Source organism: Perna viridis, chromosome 1 (genome assembly GCF_037379345.1).
Source record: "Perna viridis isolate PV_CMFRI_1.1 ecotype Kerala chromosome 1, ASM3737934v1, whole genome shotgun sequence".
NCBI classification, from domain to species: Eukaryota; Metazoa; Mollusca; class Bivalvia; order Mytilida; family Mytilidae; genus Perna; species Perna viridis.
This window is the reverse complement of record NC_142445.1, coordinates 61,042,850-61,057,961: the sequence shown is the minus strand read 5'-3', so window position 1 is coordinate 61,057,961 and position 15,112 is coordinate 61,042,850. Positions and strand designations below refer to the sequence as shown.

Genomic DNA, 15,112 nt, shown 5'->3' with positions numbered 1-15,112 from the left:
TTACACTGTAACAAATAAAAAAATATATTTTCACGACTAATGGCAGATCCAAGTAAATAAACATAGGAAGAATTGTTTTTGAATCCAACAAATAAATTTGAATAGTTTCATTAATTATCTTGAGATAAGATGAATCACCCCTTCCTTAGGTAGAATCATACTTAAATTATCAATATTAATCAAGGGATTTTTATCATCAATAGTTCCAAGTTGTCGTAACAAAAACAAAGAGAAAAAGAAAAGAAAAGAAAAGCGAAACCAACAATATATTTGTTATATAAATCAAAATCCATTTTTTAAAACAAAATAATGTACGACATAAGATTTACACTTCACTGTAGAAAAAAAATATAAGTAGAGGTGCAAATCGGAATCAGATCCGGAATATGTCTAAATAAGTGAGATCTACACAAATCTTCTTATTGATGTCACGTTTTTCCTGTGAGAATTACTTTGTTATTAATTACTATCCTCGAATACTTGACGATTGTTTCACAATTCCTTTTGGGATTCATTTTCTGAAGTAGTCCAAATAATTATGCATCCTTTATTTTCTCTGTCGCCTCCAAAAGTCACGTACATTAAAAAATGCTTCAGCGATCGTCTGGACTGTGTCCGAAGCTATGTCCAGATTTTGCCGTCCAAAGTTAAAATAAGTCTGAATTTCCTAATGTGGTTGGTGTTTGATGGAAGTGACCTTTGTTATTTTATGATAGGGTACATGCATAAATTCAGTAATTGATATTATGACATTATTATATTACCCCAAAACCTTCAAGAATCCTTGACAACAAAGTAACTATGATTATATATACTTGTTTACTTGCATAAGACAAAGGGAGGTTTTTATATATAGGGTACATACCATTCACAGATTATCACATATTGTATTATTGTTGATTATATTTTTAATATATTTATTACTCTTATACCTTTAAGTATCTACCCCTGGTGACTTTTGCAACAGATAACTATCAAAGCATACTTTTTTTGCATAAGGCATGAGGAGGTTTAATGAATAGGGTAAAATCATCCTTTAAGGACACAATTTAAATGCCTATCATCCCATGACGAATCCCAATTATTTCCTATAGGAGAGTTCGCCAGTCTCATTAGTGATGTCATATTCACTAATTTGCATATCATTAAGTGTCAAATTGGTTGGCAAATGAACAACTAAATTAAAACAATTGACAATTTCATGATTAGAATCCCAATTTTCAAAACATTATAACTTTGTTATTTTATATCCAATTTTGGGTCTGTAAAATGTTTCATTTAGATGAAATAATTCATACTATGTATGTGAATTTATAACTGTTTTACTTGAAAAAATAAATTTGTAGTGATATTTTTATGTAAACTTCTATTTTTGTATAAAATTACAATTAAAATCTTATGTACATAGTCTAATTACTGAATATTTATTTAAAAATTCCATGGATAAAAAGAAGTTTATTTGCAATGTTGGGAACCAAAAGAATTTTTCAATTATCTTTAAAAATGAAAAAGTTATGATGATTTAAAGTTGATACCATATGCCACTCAATGGATTTTTTGCCAACCAAAACCAAATCACAGGTAAGTGATGACATCACGAAGAACTCTCCTATTCTATAGCATATTTTATCATACTTTATGAACATTCTTATGTATACAATTGCATATTTTTTTAATGTCAAATACAGTATTGTTTTTGAATCATTTATGTTAGTATTGTTATTGTGTCCTTAGCATGTGATTGATTTGAACCTAATAAACTTTGAACTGTGGTTGTGTAATATGTCAACTCACTAAATGAGTACTTGTGGTTAAATCTGACAATTGTTAAATTACAGAGGCAAGCTTTAAAGTTCAATAAAAATACTTTCCTTTTAAAGTTGGTAAACAAACTGAAAGATTTCCAATTTTTCGCTGCCGTTAATTATTATTTCCATAGGAAAACTGCCTAGTTCACCATAGACCATGTAATTTGGGGTGCTATTCCTAGCCTTTTAAATGTTTTTACAAAACTGTAGGTGTAATTTATCAAGACTTTCTGTATTTTCAAAACCCCATATTTCTGAACCATACATCAAAATCAGAGTAACTGATGAATCAAATAATTTCAACTGTAAATCAATGGGAATAGCAAATATTTTTTATTTTCCTGTAAAGAGCATATAAAGTCTTTTGTGCTTGCTCAACCAACTTTTATCTCGCTTTGCAGAAATTACCATTAAAATTGAAAAGTACACCAAGATAAGTATAAGAATCTACAATCTCAATCTCTTCACTACAGATTTTGAATATGTGCCCAGGCTTAAATTTCTTTTTACATGTACTAAAAACAACAACTTTGGTTTTACTAATATTAACTTGAAGCCGCCATCTTTCACAATATCTCTCAAAAACATCAAGTATTTTTTGTAACCCCTCTACCGTTTCGGACAAAAGTACAGTATTGTCTGCAAACAATGTAATAAACAGCTTTAAGAATAGTTTAACTTTTTCTTGACATAAATCAGATAAATCATTCAGTGGTTCCACGTTATTTTCAGCAAAAAAAGCCTCCAAGTCATTTAAAAACACTGAAAATAGAAAAGGTGGTAATTTTTCACCCTGTTTAACTCCAGCATATGAAATAAAAAATCAGAATATTCGTTTCCTAATTTTACACATGTTTTGATATTCTGATACATATTAAAAATGACAGTAAATATTTTTCCTTTAGTGTTCGATTTCAATAATTTTAGCCACAATCCAGTCCTCCATACAGTGTCAAAAGCACTTTTGAAATCAACAAATGTATAAAACAATTTTTTACCAAATGAAAAATAAATATTAATTAATGAATATAAGACAAAAATGTTATCAATTGTAGAAAACCTGCTTGTGCATTGGATATGAGGTCAATTTCTTCAGAAAATTTATTCAGTCTATTATTCAGTACCGCAGAGAAAGTTTTACTGAAACATGAATTCAATGTTATTCCTCTGTACATGTTTGGGTCCTCTTTGGAACCTTTTTTCTATTAATAGCTATCATAATGCAAGGCAACCAACTTTCTGGTATTATTCCTGTATCCAAAATAATATTAAATCTAACATATATTGGCATCATTTCCTCTAGAGTAAACACCTAATATATTCATTTAATATTTTATCATTGCCAAAAGCTTTGAAAACAGATAAAAAATGATAATTTGATGTTTGATACTGCTAAGCCTTGTGTGTATATTTTATCCAATCAATTGATACAATTTACTAGTTATCAAAATGATTAAGGAATGAATGCTGTAAAAGCTGTTGTGAGTAGAACTTTTTGAAATGAAAAAAAAATGGATGGTTTAACTATGAAATTTCTTAACACATGAAAAAGTAACTCTAAGATTTAATATATTTTGTAACTATTGTTATTCAAAGTTTTCCTAAATTAAATAGGTCCTTCGCAGAAAGTAATTTTGAATGTTAGGCTCTCTTGTTTTACTTTTTGTCAGATGTTCCAAGTAGTAATTAAAAAAAAACCAACATTCTGTTTTTGTCAGTATACTGTAGCTTTTTAAGACATATGACACATCTATGAATTATAATGCAAACCTTTTCATGAAAAGAATGAGATAGTGGGTAATCCAGTATTTGCACAGTGTCAGTTTGCACGAAACTCAATAATTATGTATTTCTTTTTCCATCATGTTTTTATTTATTTTAGGAATGATGCTAAAAATAGAAACCAATGAACTCTTTAGAGCTGCACAGCAAGGGAACACATCTTATTTCAAAGATTTAACCAATGATGATAGTAAAACAGAATGGCTTTATAGTACTTATCCAAGATCTGGTGACACAGTTATGCATTATGCCTGTCGATTTTGCCATATTGACCTTGTGAAGTATTTAGTTGAGTGTGGTGCTGATATTGAAGTAGCTAACTTTGATGGCAAGAGAAGTTTACATGAAGCAGCACAATATGGCAGTCTGGATTGTGTAGAATACTTGCTGAAATGTGGAGCACAAATAGATTGTCTAAAAAGAGCAGATTGGTAACTTGCATTTCTATAGCTTAAAAGAATTGTACACCTTTAAATGTTTATGGTTTCAGTTAGTCCAAAGTTTTAATTCTACCAAAGTAAAAAAAAATACAAAAAAATTTTTCAACTTGTTTTTCCATGGTCTATGTATGGAATTATTGATACACTGACATCTTCAGTTTGTGTTCTATGTTCAATGACTTAGAGATGAAGGAAATACAGAAGAATGTTCCCTGGTATATCTCCTCCTGCAATGAAAGTTCTAAATAACCAATGTTCCCTGGTATATCTCCTCCTGCAATGAAAGTTCTAAATAATATTTTTTCATTTGTTGAAGTCAGTTCATATAAGGCCTATTTCCTGAAATGATAAAACAGAAAAATAATTGATGTTTATGAGTTACATTCGTGACAATGGTTTTCTCCCTTGTTTAACTATATTGCAGTGTACATACATTTTTTTCAGGACACCACTAATGCTTGCCTGTACTAAATCAAATTTGACAATCATACAGACCTTGCTAAAATATGGAGCTAATCAAACACTGAGAAACAAAGATGGCTGGAACAGCTTTCATATAGCTGTAAGGTATTTGTTTATTAATGTTGGTCATGTTTGAGACTTCAAATAAAACAGCATCTGAAAGTGCCAGTTAACTCTCATTATAAAGTCTGTACTGTACTGATAATTGGTTTATTCATAGTATTTAGGTGGTGTTAAGCTATGCACATGTAGGGAGATTGGAAACAAAGGGATGGGAGATAGGAGAGTTCAAGACAATGGGAAGGGAGGTGAGAGATAAGGGGTAGGATTTGGGAGATAAAGTAGAAGTAGAGTAAAAAGTACATAAACATCAATGGAGAAAGTCTGATTGAAATGTGATCTAATGTATCATGATAAAAACATTCAGGTTCATGGCTTCAAATTGATCCCAGAAAATATTGAAATCAAATATGAAAATATTCTCAAATGCCATAAAAAGAACATGGATATCCGGTGTTTTGTTTGACTTTTTCAATATATATCTTATGGGAAAATTTTTTTTCAGGGTACAACAATTAGGGGTGGGTGGTTTGAGATGGTAACACCCTTTCAGTTTTGCCACCTTTAGTAATACAGTAAAGTAGAAACTTGTCCAAGTTCAATACCATAGAGAAGAATTCTGGTTTGATTTTAGTGTTTATGTGTACAAATCACAGAAAATAAGAAATTGCATCAACATATTATCATAACCATAATAAAATCCTTTGTATCTGCAGGGAAGGACATGATGAGATTGTGAAACACCTTTTCTTACAGAACAGTGATGTATGGAATACGGTCAGTAAAAATGGCAGGACTCCATTACATACAGCGGGTAATATCTTTGTTTATAACAATTTTTTTTCTCATGTAAATCTTTACAAGAGCAGTTAATATATGATTTATAGTACAAGTCGGCGCCAAACATTGTGCAATTTATAGAAGAGTTAAAAATATTTTTTTTGGTGATTATTTGCAAAAAGACTATTTTGACTAATGCTATGACTTAAAATTAAAGATAATAATGAAGAAAATATCAATTTGAGTTTTTTTTTTTAAATCCTGGTTGGATTTCATTCTTCCATCCTTATATTATACTGAGGACTTGTTAGAGGTCCAATACAAGTGAAGAGATATTTTGATATATGCAGAAAAAAGTACAAGAAGACGTCCGAGGTGTGATATAGAGTTAATCCAAGTGTGAAAAACTAGTTCCTAAAAAAAGCAAAAAAATATATGCATATATACTTTTACTTAGCATTTCATTGATATATAAGTTATCAGTATAGAAAAATTTTCTCTTAGCCCTCCATGGTTGCAATACAGTTGTTAAATTTTTGCTGGACCATTGTTCCTACTCTGTTGATCAGCAGGATAGCTGTGGAAGTACAGCCCTGATGGATGCTATTAGATCAGGTCATACTGATGTAGCCAAGTTATTGATAGATACCCAAAAGGTACAAGCTTATATGTAATATTTTACCTTATTGACAGCTATAGATAAATAACATCACCTTATATAGCTGAAAATTCAACAGTGTAAATTCTTCCAACATATTTTCAAACTTTTCTTTCCACAGTGGATCACACTGCAATAGGGGTAAAAACACTAAATTTAACAATAGCATTAACTCTTACAAATCTCCTTTTATTAACAGTAGGTTCGGTTATGGCCAATTGTGGCCTCAAAATTTGAAGTGTTCAAAATAAAGATTTCTATCATTTTTGTACATATAAGTGTTTACACCAATTAGTTTGATAAAATTAAGACCCAAACAGAATTGCATCTCGTCATTGTAGCACTAAGCCTAAATGATGAAAAATCCTTAAAATCTCAATATTCAGCATATTTTTGACGATTTTTGTGAAAAACAAATGTGGCTACATGGGTGTTCATTTTTTTATCTTTATATATATTGTGTAGTAATGTGATATACAACATATATGTCAATATTTTGTATAAACATGGATGCCGCCACTTCCGTTTTTGGCAAAAACCATTGAAAAATATGTGCAAAAATGTAACAAAATTGAAGATTTCACTAATATTGTGTTAATTTAACCGCTATTAGGTCAAAAACATTCATGATATTGCCATAATCGGCTGTTATGTATTTACTACAACCATTATCCTTTCAAATAAACTAACTAGTATAGACCAATACAAATCTTTCAAAAACGTCGAAAACTGGGCCTAACCAAACCTTCTCCTCTATTTGAAAACAGCTGACTTCTAATATTATATTGATAACAAGTTTAAAATTTGTTTTTGACTTCTTCATTTGAACACACTCTTATTTTCAAAATATTGCAAGAACAATCATACATTTGGATGTAAATAATTTTCACAATCTCCCTTCTTTTCCAATTATTAGGCTAATGTAAAGACTGAAGACAAAGTAGGCTACCAGCCCTTACACCAGGCAGCACAAGCAGGTTGTATGGTATCTGTCAGGTTCTTACTGCACGAGGTAGGATTATCACCTGATGAAGTCTCAACCAAAGGCTTCACAGCACTGGCTGTTGCTGCTAAGGTGAGACTTCACTGTAATCTCTCATATCGAAAAAAAAAACAAAAAAAAACATGAATGTCTTTTTAATTATTCTATATCTTTCTGTGTTAAGCAAAAATTCTTGAATATTATCCTAAACATCTATAAATGGGCTTCATACACACATTACCTATTAAAACTTCATGGTACATGGCACTTAGGAAAAAAAAAACAATAAAAGTATTGGTCAGGACATCAATGGAACAAATTGAATTTTGCTTTAAGGACTTGACTACTCTCCATAATGATGATACTCTACATGTTACAGGAAGGAGCAAACAAGGAAGTAATGTAAAGTATTATTCACCTGTGGTGGTATAATATAAATTTTCATTGTTTTAGAAAGGAAAGTTATTAAGTATCTATCCTAGTTTGGTGTATTTCAGGAAGGAAAGACTGAGGTCATAAAGTATTTAGTTTCCTGTGGTGCTGACATAAACCTTACAGATATAATGGGAAGAACTGCTCTTCATATTGCAAGTGGAGGTCAGCATACTGAAACAGTTCAGACCTTGTTAGAAAATGGTGCATGCATACAATGTGACATTAATGGAAGAACACCTGACATGTTAGCTAGAAAAAACAGTGTTTTGGATGTGTTTAAACAATATGGAAAAGTAACTTGAGTATTTAATGTGATAATAAATGCCATTATTTTTAATTTTCAAGTCTTCTCAGCCCTTTAGTCCTTAAGGTACAAATATTTATTTTTTATAAACCATTGCATATTTTAAGCTGATATTTTGTTGGGTAAAAGATCTAGGTTTTGTTTAGTACTATCCATGGTTTTACCTGTGTCACCAATAGTGAATGAATGTCTAGTGGCTTCTGTGGACTCTGTCCATTTAAATAATATTGATTCAACATATGACAGATTACACTTAGTAGATACACCCAAGTGTGATGGACATAATGACAGAGTCAAGTCATTACAGTAGATACACCCAAGTGTGATGGACATAATGACAGAGTCAAGTCATTACAGTAGGTACACCCAAGTGTGATGGACATAATGACAGAGTCAAGTCATTACAGTAGATACACCCAAGTGTGATGGACATAATGACAGAGTCAAGTAATTACTAGAACAGCTTTCATAGTTGCAGACACACTCAAAATCCCAGTCTTTCATGGTTTTTATGGTTTTTGTTAGATACTGAGCAAGTTTACTGTTAATTTCAATACAACTGGAAATGTGCAAACAATTCAAAATCATACAAAAATATTGGGTTTTAAATTTTTAATCTTGAATTTCATTGTTCTACACAATAATATTGCACATATTTACATGAAAGACAATTCTATCAGGCAATGGAAGTAACACGTTGAATTCATTGTAAAGATGAAAATAAAGTAAAAAATTGTACATTGAAAAACATTTTTTCTCATAATGCTTATAATTACTTTAGTATATATTTTCTGAAGATCTAAGGTGAAAGATGACAGCTTGATCTGATGTTAATAATATCTTTAATACACATTACTTGTAAAAAGAAATGAAAAGAGTCAGTGGTGTTATAGATGTGATGGTTAAAAAAATAAGTTAAAAGTCAAGGGTGTTAAAGATACATTTGTATATCATAAAAATTAAGTTAACATATACACCTTTATCTCTATTTTTCCTATATCGGCAACATTATCCTACAATTTTTTTTTCTGCCAATAAATGAGTAATGCAGATTATTATTAAATTGAATTGTTTTCTTCATTCAATAAAAAATGAAGTGGTAGAGTTTAATAAGTATATGCAGATGAAAATTGGAAATTCGATTAACAATTAATTTTTATGTTTGGGGTAAGGTTAAGGAAGAGTATTTGTGTATGTGACATTTTCCCATAATAACCTAAGAGTTGACATTCTGTTTTAACTGACCATGCTGTAAGTTCAAACTTACTTTCAATCAATTATGAGCTACTGCTTTTTTTTACATTAAGCTTGATCCTACCAGCACTCCCAATCAAATAGCTGTGTTTACAGTTCATCAAAGATTATTATGTCTACTTTATATAATCTAAGGATCTAGGAGTTGGCTATTCTTACACCACTTCAAGGGTATGAGACATTAGAGTAAATATTCATATTACATTGATTGGCTCAACTAGTGCTAAGACGATACATGTATAATCATTACAATCTTACAAGATTTTTAAATTGAATGAACTATGTTTTTATAGTTCTCTACCAAGAAATTAATAAAACCAAATCATTGAAACCCAAAATAGCCATAGTCTAACAATATAGAATGGGTCAAAGCCAGAAATGGTTGGTTGCTGTAAACAGGAAGTAGAAGTGTGACAGACCTGAAATTGCATCCCACAATATCAGACCCCATACTGAAGTTGCTTACCAAATATCTAGTAACTGTGATTAATAATTGCAGAAAAAAAAATGTTAAGAAAATATTCCCCCCCCCCAAATCCCATTCACTATTCTATAAGCTGATTTGCACAAGTGTTACTTGACCAAAAATTCAATTCAATTATTTATTGTCCAGATTGAGATAAGGACTTAACTTGCAGTTAAGTTAAAGTCATCATAACTGACAGCTATCCAGACTAGGTCAAAAAGTTAAACAGGCATTAAGTGATGGTTCATTAAGACACTTTCTACTAAGAAAGCTATTCTAAATCACTCAAAATTCTATTAAGATTTATACTGAAAATCAAAGTGGTACAAGTCTGTTTAAAATTGCTATAAAAACATATTAAAGGGCAAATTGCTGTAAAAGTTTAATTTTCACACTTAGATCAAACAAGCAAATGATCAAGCAGACATTTCTTCAGCCATTCAGTCCTTAAAATAAAATTTTGATCTTAAACTGTAGGTCTTCAAACATAAATCAAATATCTTCATAAAACTACAATGTAATAACAAGACATACATTTTATGTTGTGGACATTGAGTTTAAGACCTAACTCTAACACTTTAAGTTGTGGACATTGAGTTTAAGACCTAACTCTAACACTTGAGACAGTCTTTTGTTCATGACCTCCTATAAAACTTGGACATAGACAAGTCCACATTTCTTCTTGTTCTTATCAAGTAATCAATACTATCCTTCCCGTTTCACATCATGAAGTCTTAGTTCCATAACCTCTTATAAAACTGGGATAAAAGGACTTTTCTTGTCCTTTTCAAGTCATCTATGAAGCTAACTCACATGAAATCTAAATAAATAACCTCCTCTATAAGTGGGGCAGGAGGACATTTCTCATCCTTTTTAAGTTATCAATGCAGCTAATGCAGACTAGTTTCACATGAAGTCTAATTCCATAACCTCCTCTACACTTGGTACAGGTGGACGTTCTTTCTTGTCCTTGTCAAGTAATCCATACAGTCTACTCAGACTAAGTCTTTGATCCGTAATTATGTCTGGTGAAAGTACCCCACCTTCAAATGTCTTCTCATCTGCCTGTAGAAAATAGGTTTAAAATTTATTGTCAGGGTACTCCATCTGATTCTGTAATGGGTTTATACTCTACACAATACATCAAATGTAATCTTTACAAAATAACTAGCAACATAGCATTCAACATAAAATCAGAAACATTAATTTCACCTAGAAATACAATAAGCAAGCTGACAAAAAGAATACTCCATGCTTCCAGTGGACATACTTAATGGTAAATTGGATATCATCCCCTTGCAGCAACCAAACATTTATTAGCTTCCTGTATGCACATCTATATACATGTATGATGTCCAACCTTCCTATAAAATTTCATCAAATTAAGGCCTAACAAGTTTTAACATGTACAAGTCTTATTAACCTCATCTAATCTTTCCACTAATTTACATGTTAAAAAAGTTCCACTGTGAATTCGCAAAACAAATTACATCTCAAAGTTACATACCAATGCAAAGCCAGGAAAATATGGCTTTCAAAATCATTATGCTAATAATGCGATGATAGTAGAAATTTTTCACAAAATTTACTAGAATAAAAAATACTAAAATCCACATTCTTATCTTCTGCTAATTGACAGCTCAAGGAGGCAAATTATTCACACATGTAAACAATATGCATACACTTTTGTAAATTACAAATATAATTTAAAAGTACCAGTACACATTCCAAGCTTTATTTAGAGACTATTTTTGATCAGTATATACACAAATTATGCACTTGAATTTAATAGATCTAGGTTCAGTGTGTGTTTGGTACTACATAGAGGGGTGGAAGTGGTAAGACCTTAACCCTCAAGAAGAGTTATCTTCCTTTGCATGTGTTAGACAACAAATATCTTACTTCATGCACATCTACATATGATGATCTTTCTATAATTTTCATTAAAACCTGATGAGTCATAAAGGAGGAGTTATGCTTACAAGATAGGTTGACAAAGTACTGTAAACATATTAATTCCCATACACCCCCAAAACTGTGTTTATAGGGGTATTAATACACAATGCTCTATAATTGCTTAAACTGTACAAAAATGTTCAATTTATTTCTTTAATTCTGTACCCATCAACACTTTTGGTGAAGTCTTTCATAGTATTACCTGACTAAAGCAAATGTCTCTCTTTTTAGTGAATAAATTTCCATGTATTGAAACAAAAAAAATAAAAGCAATGAAAAACTGAGCCTGTTTGCTTCCATATTGACAAATATTGTACCATTAAAATATTACAATTCATCTTAAGGTTTTTCAATAATCATATGACATGTGGACTGACAGACAGCATTAAACAATAAGTCATCTAAAGCTTATTGTATTTCATGCATCTTACCAATTTAACAGGCTCTCTTTGAAGTGTTAGTGTATATGGTTTAAACTCCTGGTCAGTTTCAATACACTTCAATGAAACACTTTTCTGTTCCAATACTTTGCTGCTTACTGGATATTCAAACCTCTCCTGAAAATGTTGACAATGTTGGGGCAATTATTGGTGCAAATTGTGAGTCAATATCTAAACAATTAAGGTGGATTAAGTAAATAAAAAAGAGGACGAGCATTAACAGGAATTGAAATCTCAAATAAACAATGCTCATATGGGGAATTATTTTTTCTTCAAATTTTTTTATGGAAAAATGTGTCTTTTGTTTTTTTAATTGTTAATTCTTATTATTTAAATGAGGTTTATATGATAATGATTGGATGCACTCCCCGTTTAAAGTACGGTTGAACCTCGTTAAGTCAAAGTCGAAGGGACCATGCAAAAAATGTTCGAGTTATCCGAGGTTCGAGTAATCCGAGGTCAAGTATAGACCTGAAATAGTTTGGTCGATGATTGTTTCTGCATTTACATCATTTCATGTACATGCATAAATCAATTTATGCATGTACATGAACTTCACTTTACACTGTACTTCATAATGCCTTGCATTTCATATCGGAAGATATTTTTGTATGTTGTACATCATTGTTTGAAGTATTAAACAGCACCAAGTGTTTCAGTGAAATTTCCTTTTTATTTTTTCAACATCGAAAACATTAAAAGTACACAATATGCTGCTTTGTATAACTCACAATCATCAGTATCGTCAAACCATGTGCTCTACATTACAACGATAACATTTCAGATTCACTAGCGAAACAAATGTCATTGTTGAAATACACTTCCCATCATCTGTTTGATATTTAATTAAATAGTCAGATACAATTACAATTCATCTATATTTTTTAAAATTTTGTTATCAAAATATCAAATTTTCTCATATCACTGTTAGTGTGAATTCCAATGTGTAATTAATAACCTTCGTGTTTCTTTTCACAACACACACAATTTTGGATCAATTAAATGCACAAATCAAGCCATACAGAGTGTCAACAAATCAATTTCAAAAGCCACACTAATCGTTGTTAAAATATACTTCAATCATGGTTTGTAATAAAGCACATCCGAGGTAAAATTGCATTGGAGTAAGGGGAGTTTTGCTGGAACTTTGTAATAAGTTCGAGTTATCCCAGATTTCGACTAATCCGAGTTCGACACATCAAGGTACAACTGTACTTATTCACTGAATATTGTTTACACATTTGTTTACATACTATATTAAAAGTGTTCTGCTGAACAGTAATATTTACTACATAGTAGTAAGTGTAAAGATTATTCGTACAGTGTACTACCATGCTATTGGGTGGCTTCACAAAATCCCTTTAATCTGTTGTCAGAAGAGAACAAAATGCTAACTTGTTAACAAGAAAAGTGCAGAGACTGCATTTATTTTTAAAGTAAAAAGACTATACTAGTAACTGAAATCAACTGAATCAGGACTGGAAAAAAATTCAAACTTTATCTGTTACTTGTCATAGTAAAGCAATATACCAAACATCAAATGTTTATCAACAAGCATGACAAAAAGAGTGAAAAACTGAGTTTATGGATAAATTTTCTCATTCCAAAGGGCCATAACTCAGCAAAAAATGAACAAACTAGGACAGTCTGAAACCTGTCATGGGAAAGTAATTACCAAACATCAAATATATATACCGGTATATATATATATCTGCAAGCATGAAAAAAATAAAATGCTTTGCGGAGTGCAGCTAGAAATGCCAGCAGAGGTAAAAATGGAGTTCATAAGAAGATAAATAATCAATTCACCAAAGTTTTGTTGACATTTGCTGCAAGAGTTTTTGAGTTATATTAAGAAAACATATGACCATCCCATTTTTGTTTGAATACTGTCCTATAACTCAAAAACAAAAAAGCAAAAATTCATTTAAAAAAATCAGAAGGGAGCTCACATCAATAGAAAGGAACAAATCACAAAGTTTCACAAAAATTGGTTGAAGCATTTTTGAGGTATTGTTCAAGTTTGAATGATGGAAGGATGATCACCTTTATACCATAATACACCCTGTATACAGATGAGCATATAAAAAGCATGGAAAACTGAGTTTTTGCAATTTTTTTAGATTAAGGGCCATAACTCTGCAAAAAATTAACAGACCAGAACAAATTTTGAACTTGATTCGAAACTTGTCTTGGTAAAGCAATGTGCCAAATTTCAAATGTACATCTTCATGCATGACAAAATAAAAGTGCAGAAAACTGATTTGCAGGATTGACAAATGAACAGAGTGCAAACAGTAAGTCCCCTTTAGTCAAAGTTGCTAAAAGGGGACTAAAAAAAACTGTTTTAAACATTCCAAGTAAAGCTTACTTACACCACACAATAACAGAATAGTTTTTAAGGTAGGTGACATCTGTAGGGCATGCTTTGCTCTTGTTACAGCAACATACAGCAAGTTTCCTTCATCCAAGTTAACTTCTCCTGAAATTCATATTATTAATTAAACAAAATGCATTTTGTTATTAAGTTATAATCAAATCTACCTGAAAAGATCAAACAAAACCTAACATGCAAATCATGAAAGAGACTCCAAATAGTTCAAAATAGATAAAGTTCTACAACTTAACAATCAAAAAAAGCAAAATAAAAAACCAAAAAAGAATTCTGGCAATTATTGTTATAGAATGATAATCTACCAGAAAGAGCTCTGTACATGGAATATCTAACTAAATGCATTTGGTCGCTTGCAAGAACTACGCTAATCTTCCAAAATTTTCATAGTATCTCTTGTTAACCTGTACATGAAGCTTCTTAATGTATTACTGTGGGGTGTGATCAATTTTCAACCAAACTGAAACATTGAGCCATATTTCTATTCTACTGCAGTTTAACATAAAATTAAATGGTTACATACATCCTTTTAACTGTCAAAGCAATTAAAAAGAGTAATGCCAAAATCATGAAATCCTTACCATCCTTACCATCCTTAAAAAACCAAAATCTTTTCAGTGGCTAAAAAAGGTGTCAAGAAAGTTTATCAACAGAAGCAAAGGCAACTATTTTATTCCTCATTCATTCACATTACAGCAGATCAAAAGTTCAAGAATACAGTTTGAATAAAAATGATTCAACTTACGAGCATTGGCAGGCATTGCTTGCACTATGGCTGGAACATGCCTAAACAGCATGGCTAAGATAGGGTTTACACCAAAGTCATCTGTAACTCTAACTGTGCTGAACTCCAAACCCTTGGCTTTATGGGCAGTTGACAGGATGAAGTCTGT

The 15,112-nt window shown here is 31.1% G+C and overlaps 2 protein-coding genes across 4 annotated transcripts in view; one reads left to right on the top strand and one right to left on the bottom strand.

The window, feature by feature from the left end:
* The first annotated feature begins 356 nt into the window (after positions 1 to 356).
* LOC148629688 (ankyrin repeat domain-containing protein 16-like) lies at positions 357 to 7,744 on the top strand. Of its 2 annotated transcripts, none has more exons than XM_088555343.1 (7): positions 357 to 441; positions 3,691 to 4,021; positions 4,475 to 4,597; positions 5,269 to 5,366; positions 5,837 to 5,988; positions 6,907 to 7,002; positions 7,470 to 7,744. In XM_088555343.1, the coding sequence occupies exons 2-7, from the start codon at positions 3,693 to 3,695 to the stop codon at positions 7,707 to 7,709; spliced, it is 1,038 nt and encodes a 345-aa protein (XP_088411469.1). In that variant the 5' UTR covers positions 357 to 441; positions 3,691 to 3,692; the 3' UTR covers positions 7,710 to 7,744. The 2 variants fall into 2 exon arrangements, with proteins under 2 accessions (XP_088411469.1, XP_088411460.1); XM_088555334.1 differs by having other exon boundaries at positions 6,907 to 7,065.
* LOC148629687 (F-box DNA helicase 1-like) overlaps positions 4,068 to 15,112 on the bottom strand; it is a 35,504-nt gene continuing 24,459 nt past the window's right edge. The window contains exons 16-20 of one of the 2 annotated variants that reach the window (XR_015917133.1): positions 14,965 to 15,108; positions 14,203 to 14,309; positions 11,819 to 11,944; positions 10,245 to 10,496; positions 4,068 to 4,369 (exon numbers count right to left, since the gene is read on the bottom strand). Coding sequence is in view for 1 of the 2 variants with exons in the window: in XM_088555318.1 (XP_088411444.1) it covers positions 10,338 to 10,496; positions 11,819 to 11,944; positions 14,203 to 14,309; positions 14,965 to 15,108 (536 nt within the window). In the remaining variant the exon portion in view is untranslated. Of the gene's footprint in view, positions 4,370 to 8,308; positions 10,497 to 11,818; positions 11,945 to 14,202; positions 14,310 to 14,964; positions 15,109 to 15,112 lie in introns of those variants that run through there. The other variant, XM_088555318.1, reaches the window with a different exon arrangement.